The 15,997-nt window shown below is 44.2% G+C and overlaps 1 protein-coding gene across 5 annotated transcripts in view; it reads right to left on the minus strand.

Annotated features, from left to right (window-relative positions):
* Positions 1-15,997, minus strand: part of ANO1 (anoctamin 1) — an 802,432-nt gene that overhangs the window by 231,777 nt on the left and 554,658 nt on the right. For all 5 annotated transcript variants that reach the window (XM_069623444.1, XM_069623442.1, XM_069623440.1 and 2 more), the window contains 3 exons: positions 15,482-15,533; positions 9,493-9,548; positions 6,412-6,453 (listed from right to left, as the gene is read on the minus strand). In XM_069623444.1, coding sequence (XP_069479545.1) covers positions 6,412-6,453; positions 9,493-9,548; positions 15,482-15,533 — 150 coding nt within the window. The remainder of the gene's footprint in view (positions 1-6,411; positions 6,454-9,492; positions 9,549-15,481; positions 15,534-15,997) is intronic.

Here is a 15,997-nt window from a genome sequence, read left to right on the forward strand (position 1 = left end):
CACAGACCTCATCGCCGCGCCCCCTCCCATGCACAATAAAAACCTCAAAACACGTGTGCCTGCTCTTTAAGGGAACGTCCTGTGCAGTGCAGTGAAAGTGCACGTTTCAACTTCTTTCTACACTTTTATTTTAAAACTAAACAGTTCCGGAACGGTTTCTTTTTAAAATAAAAGTATAGGAACGGTAAAACGTAATTAAAAGAAGTAGAGGAGCACCGCTTCCGACCGCTCCTGCCCACTTCGACCACTGGACCCGCTAAGGGACCTCAGAATAGGACATGGCAAAAATCAGCTAATGGTTTGCAAAAGCATTACATTACATATTATTGGTGACTGTTGTAGTTTTCGCCAATAGATGGACACTTCCTTTAAAATGGATAGAAACATGCTTTGGTGGCATCTATCAAGTTTCAAAGCGGCATGTTTAGTGTTTCCAGACAATCAATAACATATATGCATATATCGAATAGCTCACCAAAAGGCTTCAAATAAATATACCAAATACTGTTAAAGAAAATATAAATTACTATAGACCACCAAGACGACCCTCTCCAAAATGTACTTTTCACATCAGCCCAATTCACATGGTGAAACAGAGGAGACAAGACTAAACTGACCAACGTCAGGTAAGTAGACAACGCTCCATAAATATCGACTTCATACACCAACAAATCCCATCCCTTCAATCCTTGAGTGGCATCTGACATTGTAATTAATCAGCATTTCATCAATACAGGCTTTATTGAATCCAGATTAATGACCAAACAGAATAGGTTAAAAGTTAGCTCTCAAAAAGGGAAAATAATATACATTAAAATGGGGGCTTTAGTGTTGGGGCAAAGAACTGAGCGAACTAAATTGCACAAAAAAACAACAATACAAAAATGAATTATTTCTTGCGGGAACGCACTCAATAGACTTCAGACTGGGCAGGTGAAAGGTCTACTTGCTGCGTTTTGGGGTTGTTTGGCTCTTGTGGTTGACATTCTCTCTTTTAAGGAGGCCCACAGCTTAGCCGTAGCAATGCGTCAGGGGCTGAATTCAGGAACAGAGAGGGTGGAGAATAGAATTGGATTCAGATCAATTTACAACCAGTCACTGGGACCCCCACCCACGAGTTTCCAAAGGTGTACAGGAAAGGGCACGGTTAATGCTTATAATAAGCATGTAAAAAGGCACCTCTAGCAATGTATTCAGCTTAAAAATAGACAGTAAATTCAATTTTACTAATTGCCATTCAATAAAAGGATAGGGAGGTGCTGATGGACAAAACACATTGGCAGTCTTAAAGTCCCCGTCTACAGTGTCAAGATAGAGAGAGCTGGAGGGCATGGCTCAGGAGAGTGGTGGTTAGAGTGACCCCTGCCTATACCTGGGTGTCTTCAAGTCTTTGCATGTTTAGGTCTAACCATTCCCCATGACCAGTTTATATGGCAGACTTATATGGAGACCTCCTAGTTGCATGAGCTTAAAAGGTGTTGGCTTGGAATACAGCACAGAGACAATAGAGGAAATGAAGTATGTCAATTCTCTGTGGGAAAAACAAAAGAAAAAAACGTCCAAGTAAGTATTTTCCAATCTTTCCAGACTCATTAAACCAGCTAGCTAAGAATCTTCCAAGGAAGAAAAATAGCTAGTTCAGTTGTGTCAAAAATGAATGGAAGGTAAGTGTGGAAGTGGCACCAGCTCAACAGTAACCTTCACAACATGTCTATAGTAAAGCAGTCACTGCAGACTCAAAACATAAGATAATGGGGTAAGAAAGGCTCTGGGCAAATGGGGTTAAAGGGGTACAACCCATTATAAAAACATTAGTACAAAGTACTTAGTGGCACATGCCTAAGTAACTCAGGCAGCCTGCCTGACAAATTCCAAGCTAAGCATCATTACAGAAAAAGGGACGACCGTTGAAAAAGCAGATGCTTTAGTAATGATGTAAAATTATTCAGCTGAGAGCGGAACAATCCTTATTGGACCTCTCGCAAATAGCTGAAAACCTGGCTCTTCACGTAGAGTACCTGCCCATTTGACATATGACTTTCCACCATGTAACATGTTCTGCAACAGCGCCTTGATGCCCTTGGGTTTAGTGCATGATATATATGTCATAAATAAATAAATAAATAAACAAATAAATAAATAAATACATGTGTAACTTTTTCTCTGTGAAATATGAACTGATCGGTAATCACATGGAGAAGCGTGGTTGCCAGAATGGACCATGTTTGCCTGAACTCGTGAGAATACAGTTAAAGTAAAGATTTGAGAGCTGATGGTGCTGCACAGTGGAAACGGATCAATGGAAGAAAGACTGTGCGATAGAGAAACCACAACATGGCCGCCCTTTTGGCTTACATGCCACTGAACGCGTATAAGAGTCATTTAGCTACGCTGGGATACTTGCTACACATAAACTACAACAACTACAATGTCCTTTAGAAGGCCATCGTTCAAGCACTTCCTTCAATTAGGTTTCACGTTCTGCTTAACTCTTTGTATAAACATGTTTTCTTTGTTGGGTTTCTGTTACTCAGGAGCTTGTTAGAGTCTCAATTGGAGGTATTTGTGTGCTTCGCTTGAATGGATTATGGTTACCCAAGTTGGCGTATGGCTATTGTGCTACATCTCCTGGATCCCTACACTTACTCCCCAATCTTAACTCATTTCTTTTTCTTTTTGCTTAATGAATAACATGTTCTTATTTTCTGCCCCAGCATATTTAACTAAGTGAAAGCGGGTATGCAATTATGATGATATAATTAGTATGTTATTACATGGACGTTTGACTTCTATAGGGTCAAACATAGGGCACAGTACGATTTGTTACAATGTTATGTTACACAGTTTTATAAAGCGCTCCTTCACCAATGGCATCTTGGAACGGGAGGGGTGGGGGGTTCAGCCAGGTAGAGGACAGCCTAATTTAGACTAGAATAGGAAGGTTTTTTAGTAAGGGTCTAAATGCCAAGTGGTTCTCTGTGACCCTAAGGGAGACCGGCAAGGCATTCCATGCGATTATTTGGTTTCGAGGACTATCTGTGTTGTCACAATGTGTAACACTGTCAAACTCTTTTATATCAACGACTCATGTTTCTGTACACTTCCTGCACAGAAATACGTGTCTTTAATTAGTGTATTTTACAAAGACCAGATTCCACCTGGATAGAAACTCGTGTTTACAAAAAATAGGTATTATTAGCAACGTGAAAGCCGGTTAAGAGGCCAAAGTTAGATTCCATTACAAATTCGTGGAATATGGATGGCCAGTGCTACTTTATGAAGATGTTGTATCCTAATGCTTCCCATAAGAGACAGACTGGTCCTGCGGAAGACGTTGCTTTGGCTCTGGGGTTAGTGTTATGACAGCTCAGGCTGCACTTTGTCAGAGCTGCGGAAACATCTGCGAGCTTCACTGTAAATGCTACCGGTCTGAAGGTGCACTGGCTTATGCAGCCCATCTCCAGAGGACATTTCGACACTCGAGCAGAGTATGTACAAGTCTAGGTACAAGACCTAGATGTGTGCGCAAGATTGGAGAATTTGATGGGGTTGAAATAACCTTGCGTCACTGCCCCCAGAAGCTATAGCCTGGCCGTTTGTTCTTTGCCATCAAGTGTTTGTATGATATATGATATGGCATTTTTAACGTGCCTGTACACATGTGTTTCTTGCATATTGCAAGCTCTCACCTCCATCCACAGTAACAACCAAACCTTCTATTTTCTGGCCATTGCATGGGTCCTAGAACTCTAATGAAGAATAGTGAGTAGAGACAACCTTCTGGAATTCGGTCCCTAAAATATCAACGCAGGACTGCTGATACCCCATGCAAATATTTCCCAAGCTACAACTCTCTAATAAGGAGACAGTCCACACTATTTGCCTTATTCATGGAAGCATTTTATAATGGGGCAATCCCATAGGAAAACGTTCTGTGAATCAGACCCTATATGTATGAAAGTTCAGCAATAACCCCTTTATTAGGTTGTCCATCAAGGTATTGAGAATATACCTGCCACATTGCTTGAGAAACTTTCACATGGGTCACACGTCAGATCATGTCATGCTAATAACTTTTATGGTACTTTTTGCAATTCACGTTATGCCACATTTATGCCATGTAACACCATGTTATGCCAAGTAGTGCCACAGTGGTCCAACCTATGCCATTAGAGAAAAAGAAGGAAGAGGAAAGATGTGTTTAAAAAAGATGGAAGAAGTGAAATTATCCTAATTAATGTTAATGGTCTAGTTGGTGCTTTTCAACACCTCTTGAACACTCAAAGTGGGGAAGAAACAGAAGTGTGGGAGAGGGGGCAGGACATGACACTGAAGGAAGGAAGAGGGAACGGGTAGTTAAAGGGAGAGGGGAAAAGGGAACGTGGTGTTGTGCAATGTTAGGTGCCCTTACCGTGCTTTTGCCACCTTTAGGCCACTGCATGGGGCTGAGGAGACACAAAAGAGGGCAGGAGAGGGATAGGAGCGAAGGAAGGATGACAAATAAATGATACAAGAGAAAGGGAAGGAATGAACGTGATGTTCTATCATTCTAGTTGAGTGTATAGTGCAATCTGCCACCTTTGAGTTGCCCAATGGAGAAACAGAAGAGGGGCGGAGAAGACATGAGAGAGAAGGAGGGTTTAAAAAAGAAGGAAGTAGGGGTCATGATGTTATGTCATTTCAATTACTTGTATAATGCCTTTTTCTATATTACAGTCGCCTCAAGAAGGAATAGAGAACAGAAAATCAAATGAAGAAGTAAAGAAGCCATTTGTACATGCCTGACATGGCAACCCAAGACATGCAATGTGCACTGTTCAATATCAGTTCCTACTACTTCTCTGCCAATTACATCAGAGATATGCGGGTGTGATTCTTCCTTTGAAAACAGACATGCATACAAAGTGTGCGACGGTGTCACTACAATGCTGCAAAATGTGAAGGGTTTAGGCCCCAAGAAATAATAAAGAGGTAGGCGGTCACTGCAATGGTGATGAACAGAAGGCAGCCTGGATAAGCTGTAAGCGAGAGAAATGCAAGAGCCACACTGCAGATGGGGCCTAACCTTCAGCTAGAAGGGAATGTCCAGAGAAAAAACACTCCTTGGGATTTGCAACCTGCAGGCCTCCAGATGTTCAGGATTGCTGCTCCCATGATCCCTCACCAAGACGTTTGCCCAATAGGGATGATGCAGGATGTAGGCCATAACATCTGGCAGAGGTTACATACCGCTGCATCGTAACTTTTATGTTGCTGAACTAGACCCAATGCACCCCACATTTTCATGTGCATACAGGGGTCCTGCAACCTTCTATTGAAAGATTTCATCCGGGAACCAAGGCCCAAGCGGAAGCCATAGCGGGTGGGGGTGCATATTTACACCAAATACTCCCCACTTATTGGGTTTCAATGTTTCCAAGCGAACCTCAGCATAATGCCTTAGTATACAGGCCGGTTACCTTTAACGTCAATTTGCCAGTGAAAGCATAAAATGTGAACAACCTTGAGAGGTGCCTGTCTTTGACTGACAAAAATCAACTTTAAAGTGACACCACCTTTAAATAACAAAGGCCTTTAGCTATCATTTGTTCGCTATCATCCCTTACAGCTGCTTGATTCCCACGCAAACCTCATCATGTTTGACAGAAGGCAATCGATACCATAGACTAATTTGCCTTTGTTTAGAATTGTATTGTGCCTCCTTTTCTGGTTAATTGCATATATGTTTAAAAATTGGTAAGGCAGGTGTTCTGTTGCCAGTCAAGTTTAGCTTCTCCTCCAAAAGCACGTTTTCATGACTCCATCAATCTTCAGGGAGGCTGTGTTACTTTGCTTTTTCAGGCGTGTCTTAATTTCCTTTTCAGGTGTGGCAGGTTAATTGACCGTAAGGATTCTGGTACTTGTATTTTTCCCACTTTATTTTTCTTTTAGGTGACTGGAAAAAACTCCCTCCATAGCACAAATCTTCCCCTTGATGGGGGGATGAGCGGAGGGGGAAACATAATTGCATATATGCACATATGTATGCATGGCTAGAAATTCTGTAAATAGTCAAACATCGAATTGGTAATCCTGTGTCATGATAATCAGGGATTTGAACCACACATAGTATATAAAGAAGAAAGAGTCAAAGACAGAGGGATTGGGAGGCTTGTTAAAATAGCCAATTCCACTTCAAATGGACTTAAAAGAAGCAGCTGTGCATTAGGTATTACATTGCAGGCAACATAGATTCTAAATGTCATCAATGAAAACTGTGAGGAGCTTTCCTGTGGACCGCATACATGTACAGCAATAACAGTGTTACAAATAGGCTATCCAGAGAGACTGGCACATCTTCAGTTCCCAAATAGACACTCCTTGGCAGGAAACCCTTGAAAATATCTATGTGTTTGTGAACCCCCAACTTACTTTTCGGTCATTGTTTTCACTGCCTTCGCCCTCATAGTCGCCCTGAAAGAAAACAATATTCATGTCATACAACTAGCTGTATACAAATGTTATCACTCCAGCAATCATTGGCCCCTGTAACATTGAAAATAAAGAGTATGTTCGAAAAATGTGCCATCGCAATAGGGGATTTTAAAGGTAAAAAGTCACCAATATGTAAATATCGTTGGACGGCAGCATTGGGGTCTATGTGCAATTCATGAATGCACCCATATCCACCAGTGATCTACTGCAGCTGCCAAACATATTTGCCCCTTGCAAGGCAACATATGCTCAAGGCCTTCAACTTCTCATTCTCCGTTAAATCAAATTCCGAGTCAGTCTATGAAACCTGGGACTCGCAAACATTTTGCTGCAAAACTTGAACTACCATATTGGCTATAACTAGTTGATACCAAATATTGCAGTCAATTCCAAGGGGTTGGCGATTGACATGTTTTCTTAGAAATGTGTAAAGTTCCTTCCTTCTATTTCATGAAATGTCTGTTGAACTGCAATGGAGTACATATTCTGTATGCATCACTTCAATTACTTATGAATGAAATATAAAATGAAAGAGCCTCTTTGAGGAATGTGCATGATCTGGAGCAAAAACATGTCGGTCGGCGGCGGGCTAAACAATTTACCTTAATCACTGTAAAGCTCCAAAATCCAAAGGAGGAATTGTCATTTACATTTAACTTAACTTTTATTTTTCAGAAAGAGTATAAATTAACCAACATGCTGCTGGTAACATGTGAGGTCAATGTATCTACAGCAAAAACATGAGTTCTAAATGCAGATCAAAAGTTTCGATCCAAGGTAAACCCTAGACAGGCCGACATCATTTGTACGTCATTAAAGTGTGTAGGATAGAGTTGAGTAACACTAACTACTTGTCTACACAGCTTTTTAAGTCGAGCTAAGCACTGCTGAGGATTACAACCCAGGAAGCACAGGCCTATTCCTGTTTGACTCCGCTGACGAAGCCACAATCCTTGCCGGGTATCCACAATGAGAGCAACGCCCAAGCAGCTATGTGTCATGGCTACTCAAACCTCGCAGGTCAGATAGAAATTGGGGGATCTAGCGCATGTGAACAGGTTCCTGAAGAATACCATCGATGATCACCCACAAAGGCCCCCCCTGTGCCAAAATTGAAGGTGGATCATCAGATATCCCAGACAGGCCCCTGGCAGGCATGAGTAGTTCAACCATTCATTATGGCTTCCAGGGGCTCATTTGGATGACATGCAATGCATTTCTGTGTGTGCTTGGTGATAATCGGCCTCATTACGAGCATGGCGGTAGCTGTGCCTGTATGGCAGGCACGGCTACTGCCACGCTTGCTACCGGCATTGCCTCCCGCGACTGGGCAATAACCGGGCCATTACGAGATGAGGGGGCCAGAAATTGCCCATTCGCGGGAGGCGGTAATGCCGGGCTCCCAATCACCATTCTGCCCCATAGGGCAGAATGGGGGTGGGGAGCATGGATGCGCCGGCACCGTTGCATTACTAGTTATGCTCGGGGGTGCCGCAAATGTCAGGAACCCGCGAGCAGAACTTGTAATGCGGCAGTCCGGTATGAACGGTGCCCGTGCCTTACCGGCATCGTTCATACCGTGACCGCCACATTCATAATGAGGCCGAATGTGTTGACTAAGTGCAGACATTGGGGAAGACCTTTCTTTACTTTGCTTGTGTCCTGCAGCCTTCCGTATACTAGAGCACAGAGTAGTATGAAGCATCTGCTATTGGCCACTTTTCCAAAGCCTCTTGCTTTCTAATCTGGCTTTGCTAGTAGAGCCAAACATAATTTACTAACATAGGTTGCTAAAGGGGTTGAACATTTTCATATAGCAGGGGACAAAAGACCTACTTTCAGCAACATGATGGGCTTCTGCACCTCAATGTTCATATTCCACTTTGAAAATGGAGGCCACCGATCCTTGCCTTTCCCATCGCGTTGTGATTGTGGTGTGCATGAGGGTAGATAGGGGAGGGGACATGGGCATCTTTTTCACCATTGGGGTGAGGTCTACTATTCAATGCCTGATTTTGGTATCCATGCCTAGGAGGGCGGTGTTGTGTTCTGGAGTGCCCACGCTATTGCTACAGATCCTTTGTGAGTGGAGATGTCAACTAAAAACAAAACAAGTTATGTACAGATTGTAAAGAACACTACAATACATTACAAGTTAGACTGTTTTTTGGCAATATTGAATCTCAGCAAAATTGCGACGCCATTTTTGCAGCATCTTCCCAGGTTTGTTTATTGCATGGATTGTTTGTGTGTTCAATGCTAACAGTGGCAATAGTTTTCCTTGTGTTGCTTTTCCTTGACAAATTCCTCTTATATTTTAAACATATCTAGATAGTCTTAATCTCTCAATTGCCTATTTGTGCTTCCTATTTAATTTTTCCAACACTCCCCTTCTGACACAAGGCTGCCAAAATATAAACTTTGTTCACTCCATAAGGCATTTTTCTGTCTTTTGGCAGGACTGCACCTGCTACCCGCGCAGCAAGACATACTTAGTTGCAAACTCTGGCTTAAAATACCATCAGACCCGCCTGTACAGTTCTGCGCTCCTCTCAATTATCCCGGATCAAGCTGCAAGTAATAATCACCCCCCCTTGCTGAAGTGGGCTGTACTGGCAAGTCGGATCCCGGGGAGCTGTCTCCCGGGCAACGCGCCACATGCAGCAAACTGACAACGGTGTCACAATCCTTAGAACATGGGGTCAAGTCATACTCAAATTCCCTCCACCCTGCTGCCGCATCACTGGCGATGAGAATATTACTATCCCTGTAAAGGACTCTTGCAACGCGATACAATGGGAAATTGGCGCACTAGGCATATGGCGGGTATGCTGCGTATGTTTCTGGAGCGGTTCCCGCTGCTGTTATATTTGAGTGGGATACGGAACCAGGATATGGCATGCGGCAGCAGGGACAATGCCTGGAGATGGGCCATGTGTTCATCGTTCAAAGACCTTCGCAGATCGCTCGGGGGTTCCGATTGCAGAATGGCGAAATAAAAAAACCAAGATCACTTACATCGTGCAGAGGATAAGCTGCGCTGTAAACTCCGTTGGCAAGCAGGCTGGTAATCCCTTGAAAACAAAACAAGAGAACACGTTGGAGCAGTCTTGATGCAGCCAATCCTGTCTGCAAATTGCTAGGCAGATTAGCAGGGTGCAAGCTCTGTTTAGATCCTGCTGCAGCCACTCTATAACACATTAGATGAGCACTGGGGTAAACAGGGGACTGCCATGCCACCTACTCACTGTCTATGAACCCTCATGAAAGGGAGACACACAGTTATCAACAACAAGAACAAATACTCGCCCAAAAAGCATATCATACAGTCATAAATCACAAAAGGAAAGGAAATTAAAAGTAGCAAATGCACCATTTGTTCCTATACATTGCACCAAGAAACAACATATAAATGCCATTACTGGTTAAAAAGAGTTGCCTTTTTCTTAAAAGTGAGTTTAAAAAATGTCACAGCTGCCACAAAATCTGCGTGAGTAGGGCATCCTTTCATCACATCCAGAGCAGCACAAATGGTTCTTGCATTGAGCTGAACCCACATTGGTCTGAGCCATTTGGACTTCTCGCATAAATACATGGGGCGATGGAAAATAAATTGCCCTTCACTCTCAATTCTTGTCCCATTTGGCCGTAAATTGAGCCAGTGGCAAGATTCCTAGGCGAAACTTATTACAAATGTTTTTCGACTTGAGAGATAAGATACGATTCCAGGCCCCAATTTGTCTTGACTAACAAATAGTTGCCACCCTCCCTTCATAACACATAGTTAGTTACTTGTATTCGTGGTAATAAGAGCATGTGTCTTTCATGCTCTCATGCTGTCCAGTCCTGGAATAGGCCACATGGAAGTCATTTAAACAACTGCATGTATTCAATCTACCTGCAATGCAACACACAACCACACACCCTGAAGAAAGAAATCCACATGCTACTCTAGTATAGATCTCAACTCAAGTTTATGCCACATCAATATACAACTCGTTCGCCCCATTACACTGATGTGCACAGAAGGGACAAAGGCGGCCATTTTCTCCAAAGTGTAAATTGCATGCAGGAGACCTGTTACGCTTGCACTTCAGTGTTAGCTGGTCCCCTCCATGAAATCTGAGTCATTTGCACTACGAAGTTCAAAAACGAAGGGCCTGATTCATGGAATATTTTGCATAGTGCCAAGTGCCTTTTCAGTGGTGCAAAATGAATTTGCACTGCCAACAAACACCCTGATTCATGCAACAGTGCAGTGTCTTTTTTCCGGGCAAAGTCACTTTTCCCCCGGCAAAAATACACTTTGGACTGCTCCATGAATCAGGGTTTGTGTTGGCAGTGCAAAGTCACTTTTGAGCAGTGCAAAATCACTTTGAACCGTGCAAATATTCCATGAATCTTGCCCTACGGGTAAAAAGCAGGCAAAATTGCCTTCAAGACTTCTTTTTGTAGTGCAAAGGGGGAGTACATGCCGCCTACCATGCGCACATGGCCGGCAGCATTTACAATGAATTCTTTGGAATCCGTCTGTTTTTGCTGGTGTAAAATGACGGCGGATTCCATGGAATTCAGGAGAAGGAAACATAACTCCGATTCCGTTCCACCCTTCTGCCATGAAAAACCACAACAATGCTTAGAGCATAAAGGAAGTCATTAAGACACGTTTAACACCTTTAAGTATCTCTTCAACATCTTTATTTACAATCCATGGATTTGGAAAAAGAGCACCATACAATGTTAAGATGAAAATCGTCAGTGGGCCTCATTACGAGTCCGGCGGTAACCGAGCCGGAAAAACCAGCAGGTTACCGCTGGACTCGTATTACCATTCCGCCTCCGTGATTCCCGGAATCACTGGGGCATTACAACCCCGGTGACCCGGTAATTCCGCAGGCGGAATTCGGTAAATCCCCATTCCCATGGAGTCCCATTGGACTCCATGGGAATGGGGAAGTGGAAACACTGGCACCATCTTGTAATGGTGCCGGTGTTTCCACGTCCGCCTGCTGGCGGGTGGTGTTAAACCCACCAGTTCAGACCTGGCGGGAATAACACCTCCCACCTGCAGGATGTGAGATCAGTCGGTCCGGAAACAACAGTGGCGGCGGGTTTACCGCCACCGTTATTTCCAGACCGACTGACTCGTAATGAGGCCCATTGTCTTTTAGTTTTGTCCACAAAGGACTTTAGTTCTCCAATGCCTAAAACCTATTGCGGCAATTCAAATAGGGACCATTTTCATACGTTTAATATCCCAAAGCCGTCTGTGAACATCAGACATCAAAACATGTGGTGTGAGTCCGTCAGTGTGCCAGGCATACAGAAACAGTAGGGCACCTCAGTACCACCTGTGTCACATGCTCATAGCAGGACATCAATGCTAATGCCCAGAGTGCTGAAATATTGAGACAGCACCAGTGTGACCTTCACAGGGCAAAGCGAAACAGCCTGAATGCAGCTAAATCACTGGTGCAAGATTTTCAGAAACAGCTCTACCACCCCTACCACCCACTATTGTAAGGCAAGTGCAGCAGCAGCAAAATGACCTGCACAAAGTGATGGCTACCCTACCAAGTTCACAAGAGAAAGAGTGTCCCAGCACTCCAAGAGTGCTACCTTTCTCGGTGTGCGGATTTAGGGAGACAGTAGTATCACTAGTCATGACCCATTGCTCCATCTGAGCCTACATTGAATTCCAGGTTCTGTTTCACCGCAAAGTGCACCTGACCATTCAAGGGCCGCCCATCAAGGTCCAGCCCATGGCCTTCCTTCTCCTCTACCTATGCTACTTCCTGAGTCACCCTCTCTTCTGTCAGCTTCGAATGGCACCCGTTTGCCTATTGCCCTGAAATAGTATTCTGGTTTACCTCCCTTCACTCCACATTTTAGCTTTGCATCACCAGCTGCCTCGCTGCCCTCCGAAGAATGGCAATGCAAGCAGGACGCTTAACCCACGAAAACGGAAATCAGACATTTCCCAAAATGCACTGCAGTAAAATCGATACCATCTCATCTGCTCGGCAGCGTTCTTCATTCCACATCATCCCACAATCTGGAAGCACATTTCTACAGCGCGGCAATGGTAAAGTTCTTCAACAACCCGCCCGACATAGGCAAAGCTGCCCTTACCATTCACGCCCCAATCCATCGAACCATATGATCACTCTTGTCCCTGGCAGACAAAATGACTGACAGAGCCTCCTGCCAGTCTCCCTGTTCCTGTCAATTCAGTCACTCGAGAAAGTGATCACTATGGCAACCTGCAACCTTTCGAAACCCCTACCATTCACATCTCCCTCCACTTTTGATATGTGACGGGAGGATAGCTCTGTAGCAACGCACGGGTCTTGGAAACAAGACCACACTGAGCAAACATAGGTTCGGAGCCCGGATCCACGCAAGAAAAAACCAAGCGCGTTATAAATGACCTGCACTTCCACAATTCAATGAAACTAGCGCCTAGATACCTATGGGTCTCGTGTGCTGCAAATAAATGCAAATAAAAAAATAAAAGCTAAATGGCTTACAGCATACAGCGGGACTCTACACAAATTCCTCATCCTGGAATGCAAGTACAACCATGGCTTCTCCCCATCCTACCCAGTGCAGACCATGTCCTTAGACATCCCAAGCTACCCCCATCAGCGCTGCTACAAACCCCAAAGAGCATCATACCCCCTTTGACACAACTCGCTGAGAGCTGAAACCTCCCTAAATATCTGCAAAGCAGCCCAGAAATACCACCTTCGCTAAACATAGATCCTTAGTAGTAAGGAACTATCATCAAGGGCGGCATACATTGCAAATCGCTCCAACTCCCACCACCAAATCTTGCGACCCCTGCAATGTTTTGATATTCCATGGTGGTCCATCATTGAAGACTTGCCAACTTGTCTGATAAATCATACACTGCTTAACCCTCCACTCCCATCAATGCCAGATACTACACATGTGGCATCACAGGCTCCAAATAGCCTTTGTCCCTTCTGCTGTTAACTCTGTGCAGCGCCACCTTTTGAGATGCACACCGAGGCAACTAGATACCAATTCAAATAAACAATATTGTGTACATCGGGGTAAATAAACAGTATACTAGTGATGGTAAAAAAACAGCGCAAACCGATTAACTGTTCATCACTCTCTAAATGAACACCAGAGGCTGATTCACAAAGAAGTGACCAGGAATAACTCTGGCGTACTCCTAACTTACTCCTGGACGGAGACGAGTAAGTCAGGACTCAATCAGTCAATTTTACTACCAGAAGACTCTTGGGTATTGGAACAGTGTTTCTTCAGGAGTAATTGAGGATTGTTCCTGGGCACTTCTTTCTGAATTGTCCCCTTTGACATCAGCGGTCATCTCTGCGTAAAACCCAGTGACAGCACCGTTAGCTCAATGTACGCGAAAACAGTGCAAATGAAGCAGTACTACACTACCTCGAAGCAGTATGAATGAAGCAGTACTACACTGTGGGGGTCATTACGAGTTTGGAGGTAGCCATGGTGCTAATAACACCATGGCTACCTCCAAACCCGTGTCCGGGTCTGTGGTGTCGGAATGGGGACTTACGGGGACATTCCGACCTTTGCGGGTCGGTAAGTCCCCATTCCGAAAACCATTCCCCATTCCGATTCGAGCCCCCATAGGGCTCAATGGGACTGGGGAAGGAGCTAATAACGGGCCCGCAAATAGCGGGCCCGTTATTAGCTCCCTGGTCCCTTAACGGATCCCGCTAATGGCGGCTGGTAAAACCAGCTGGCCCTAGTGGGACCCGCTAAGGGACCTCGGAATGCGGCAGTAGGGGGTTAACGGCACCGGAATCCTTACCCCCTTACCGCCCCACTCGCAACGAGGCCCTATGTCTTGGGAGTATAGCTCAGGAGCAACGTGCTCGCCTTGGAAGCAAAACATCTAAACAGAAGAATGTACCCTTGCTAATATTTATTTTCATATTTTTTCCTTTAAAGTTAATTATTTTTATGAGGTTTCCGGATTGCGGAAATCCTGAGGTGAGGTCAACCGCTGTTCTCATGTGTCCACCCAAGTAGTGAAATTGCTCTATGTTTCAAAGGACAAATATTACAATGATGCTTCCAGTGTTTGAAAAATAGGTAATAGATAACCAATATAATTTAGGAAGAACAAAAGACAATCACTTCCTACTTCCAAGAAGAAGGTGAAAATCATATATTTTTAGAAAAACACAACACATAACCGGAAATCAACAAGGTTATAATCTCACCCAAGGGTAGAAGCAAGACAACACGGAGCAACACAGGTTCGATTCCACGGGTCTGCGCTTAGAAACCTCTGGGTATGAAGCGAGTTATAAATAATCTGGACTGAATTAATATGATCTCAGAAGTACTGAATAAACTCGAATACAATAAAAAGACTCAAGAGGAGCATGGTGCCCGAGAAAAATGAAATTATTGGGCGTGGTGTAGGAGTGTCATGTGAACAAGATCTGCAAATATGGGACATCCTGCTGGTCATGACCACAGAAGAGGCAAGGACCCTAACAGGGGAAGAGGTACAGGAAACTGTTGTAACCAAGGGAGAGAAAATGCTCGTATTGGGAGTTTGGGTGGAAAAGTGGGGGTAGGGGGCGGGAGCTTTGCATTTTGTATGTTATGATAAATGTTAATAAAAACTTAAGTTAAAAAAAAGTAATGCACAAAGAAAGTGTACAGACATAGCGTGACGGCAGCAGGACTACCAGCAGACAATGCTGCACATTACTCCAGCAGTAGCCTTCAGAAAAAGACACACACACACACACACACAAGATACACAATGAATGCTTTATAGGGACTGCACTATTGGTTTAGATGTTTAGGCTCAACAGTGAGTCCACTGCGCGGGAAGCACACCTTCCCCACGAGCGAAGCCTGAGAAGCCCGAGCATCAGAAGCAGAACATACTTTCATTATCTCTTCAGACACTTGTCACACTGCGCAAAGCACTCGAGCGCGGATCCATCTCTTTTTCTCGGTGTCTTACCCATGCTATATTTGGCTTTCGTACACGTCGTCCGTTTCAATATTTCATAGACCTAGATTTGAGGAATAAGAGGAAAAGTCTTAATTTAGTGACTTGTGGCAAACAATTACATTCTAGTGGATAGTGGAGTACTGTACAACGAAGCGTAATACCCCATGGCACGCGACTTTATAAGATTGCTAACCAACTCAACTGACCGGTGGCCCCACACATTGAATCAGGGGGTAAGCAATGGTGAGAGCTCAGGTACCAATTTGTGATATTCTGAAAAAGGAGCATGCAGTTTTCACCCTGCACCTGCAAGTTACAAGGAAAGAGATAGTGGGGAATTTGGCAAGACGTGATGCCCCTCATTCTTGCATTCTCTGTGGGATGATATGCCTACAATACCAGCAGAGACACTGAACAGGCGCTGGTCCAATCGCTGCCATCTGCGGCACCAGCGTAGGCATTTGATCTCCTAGTGATTCTGCATGTACTGCTAAAGGACTGCATGGCAGCAACAGTGAATGCGGC

This window comes from Ambystoma mexicanum, chromosome 11, assembly GCF_040938575.1.
Source record: "Ambystoma mexicanum isolate Mex_15411 chromosome 11, UKY_AmexF1_1, whole genome shotgun sequence".
Lineage (NCBI taxonomy): Eukaryota > Metazoa > Chordata > Amphibia > Caudata > Ambystomatidae > Ambystoma > Ambystoma mexicanum.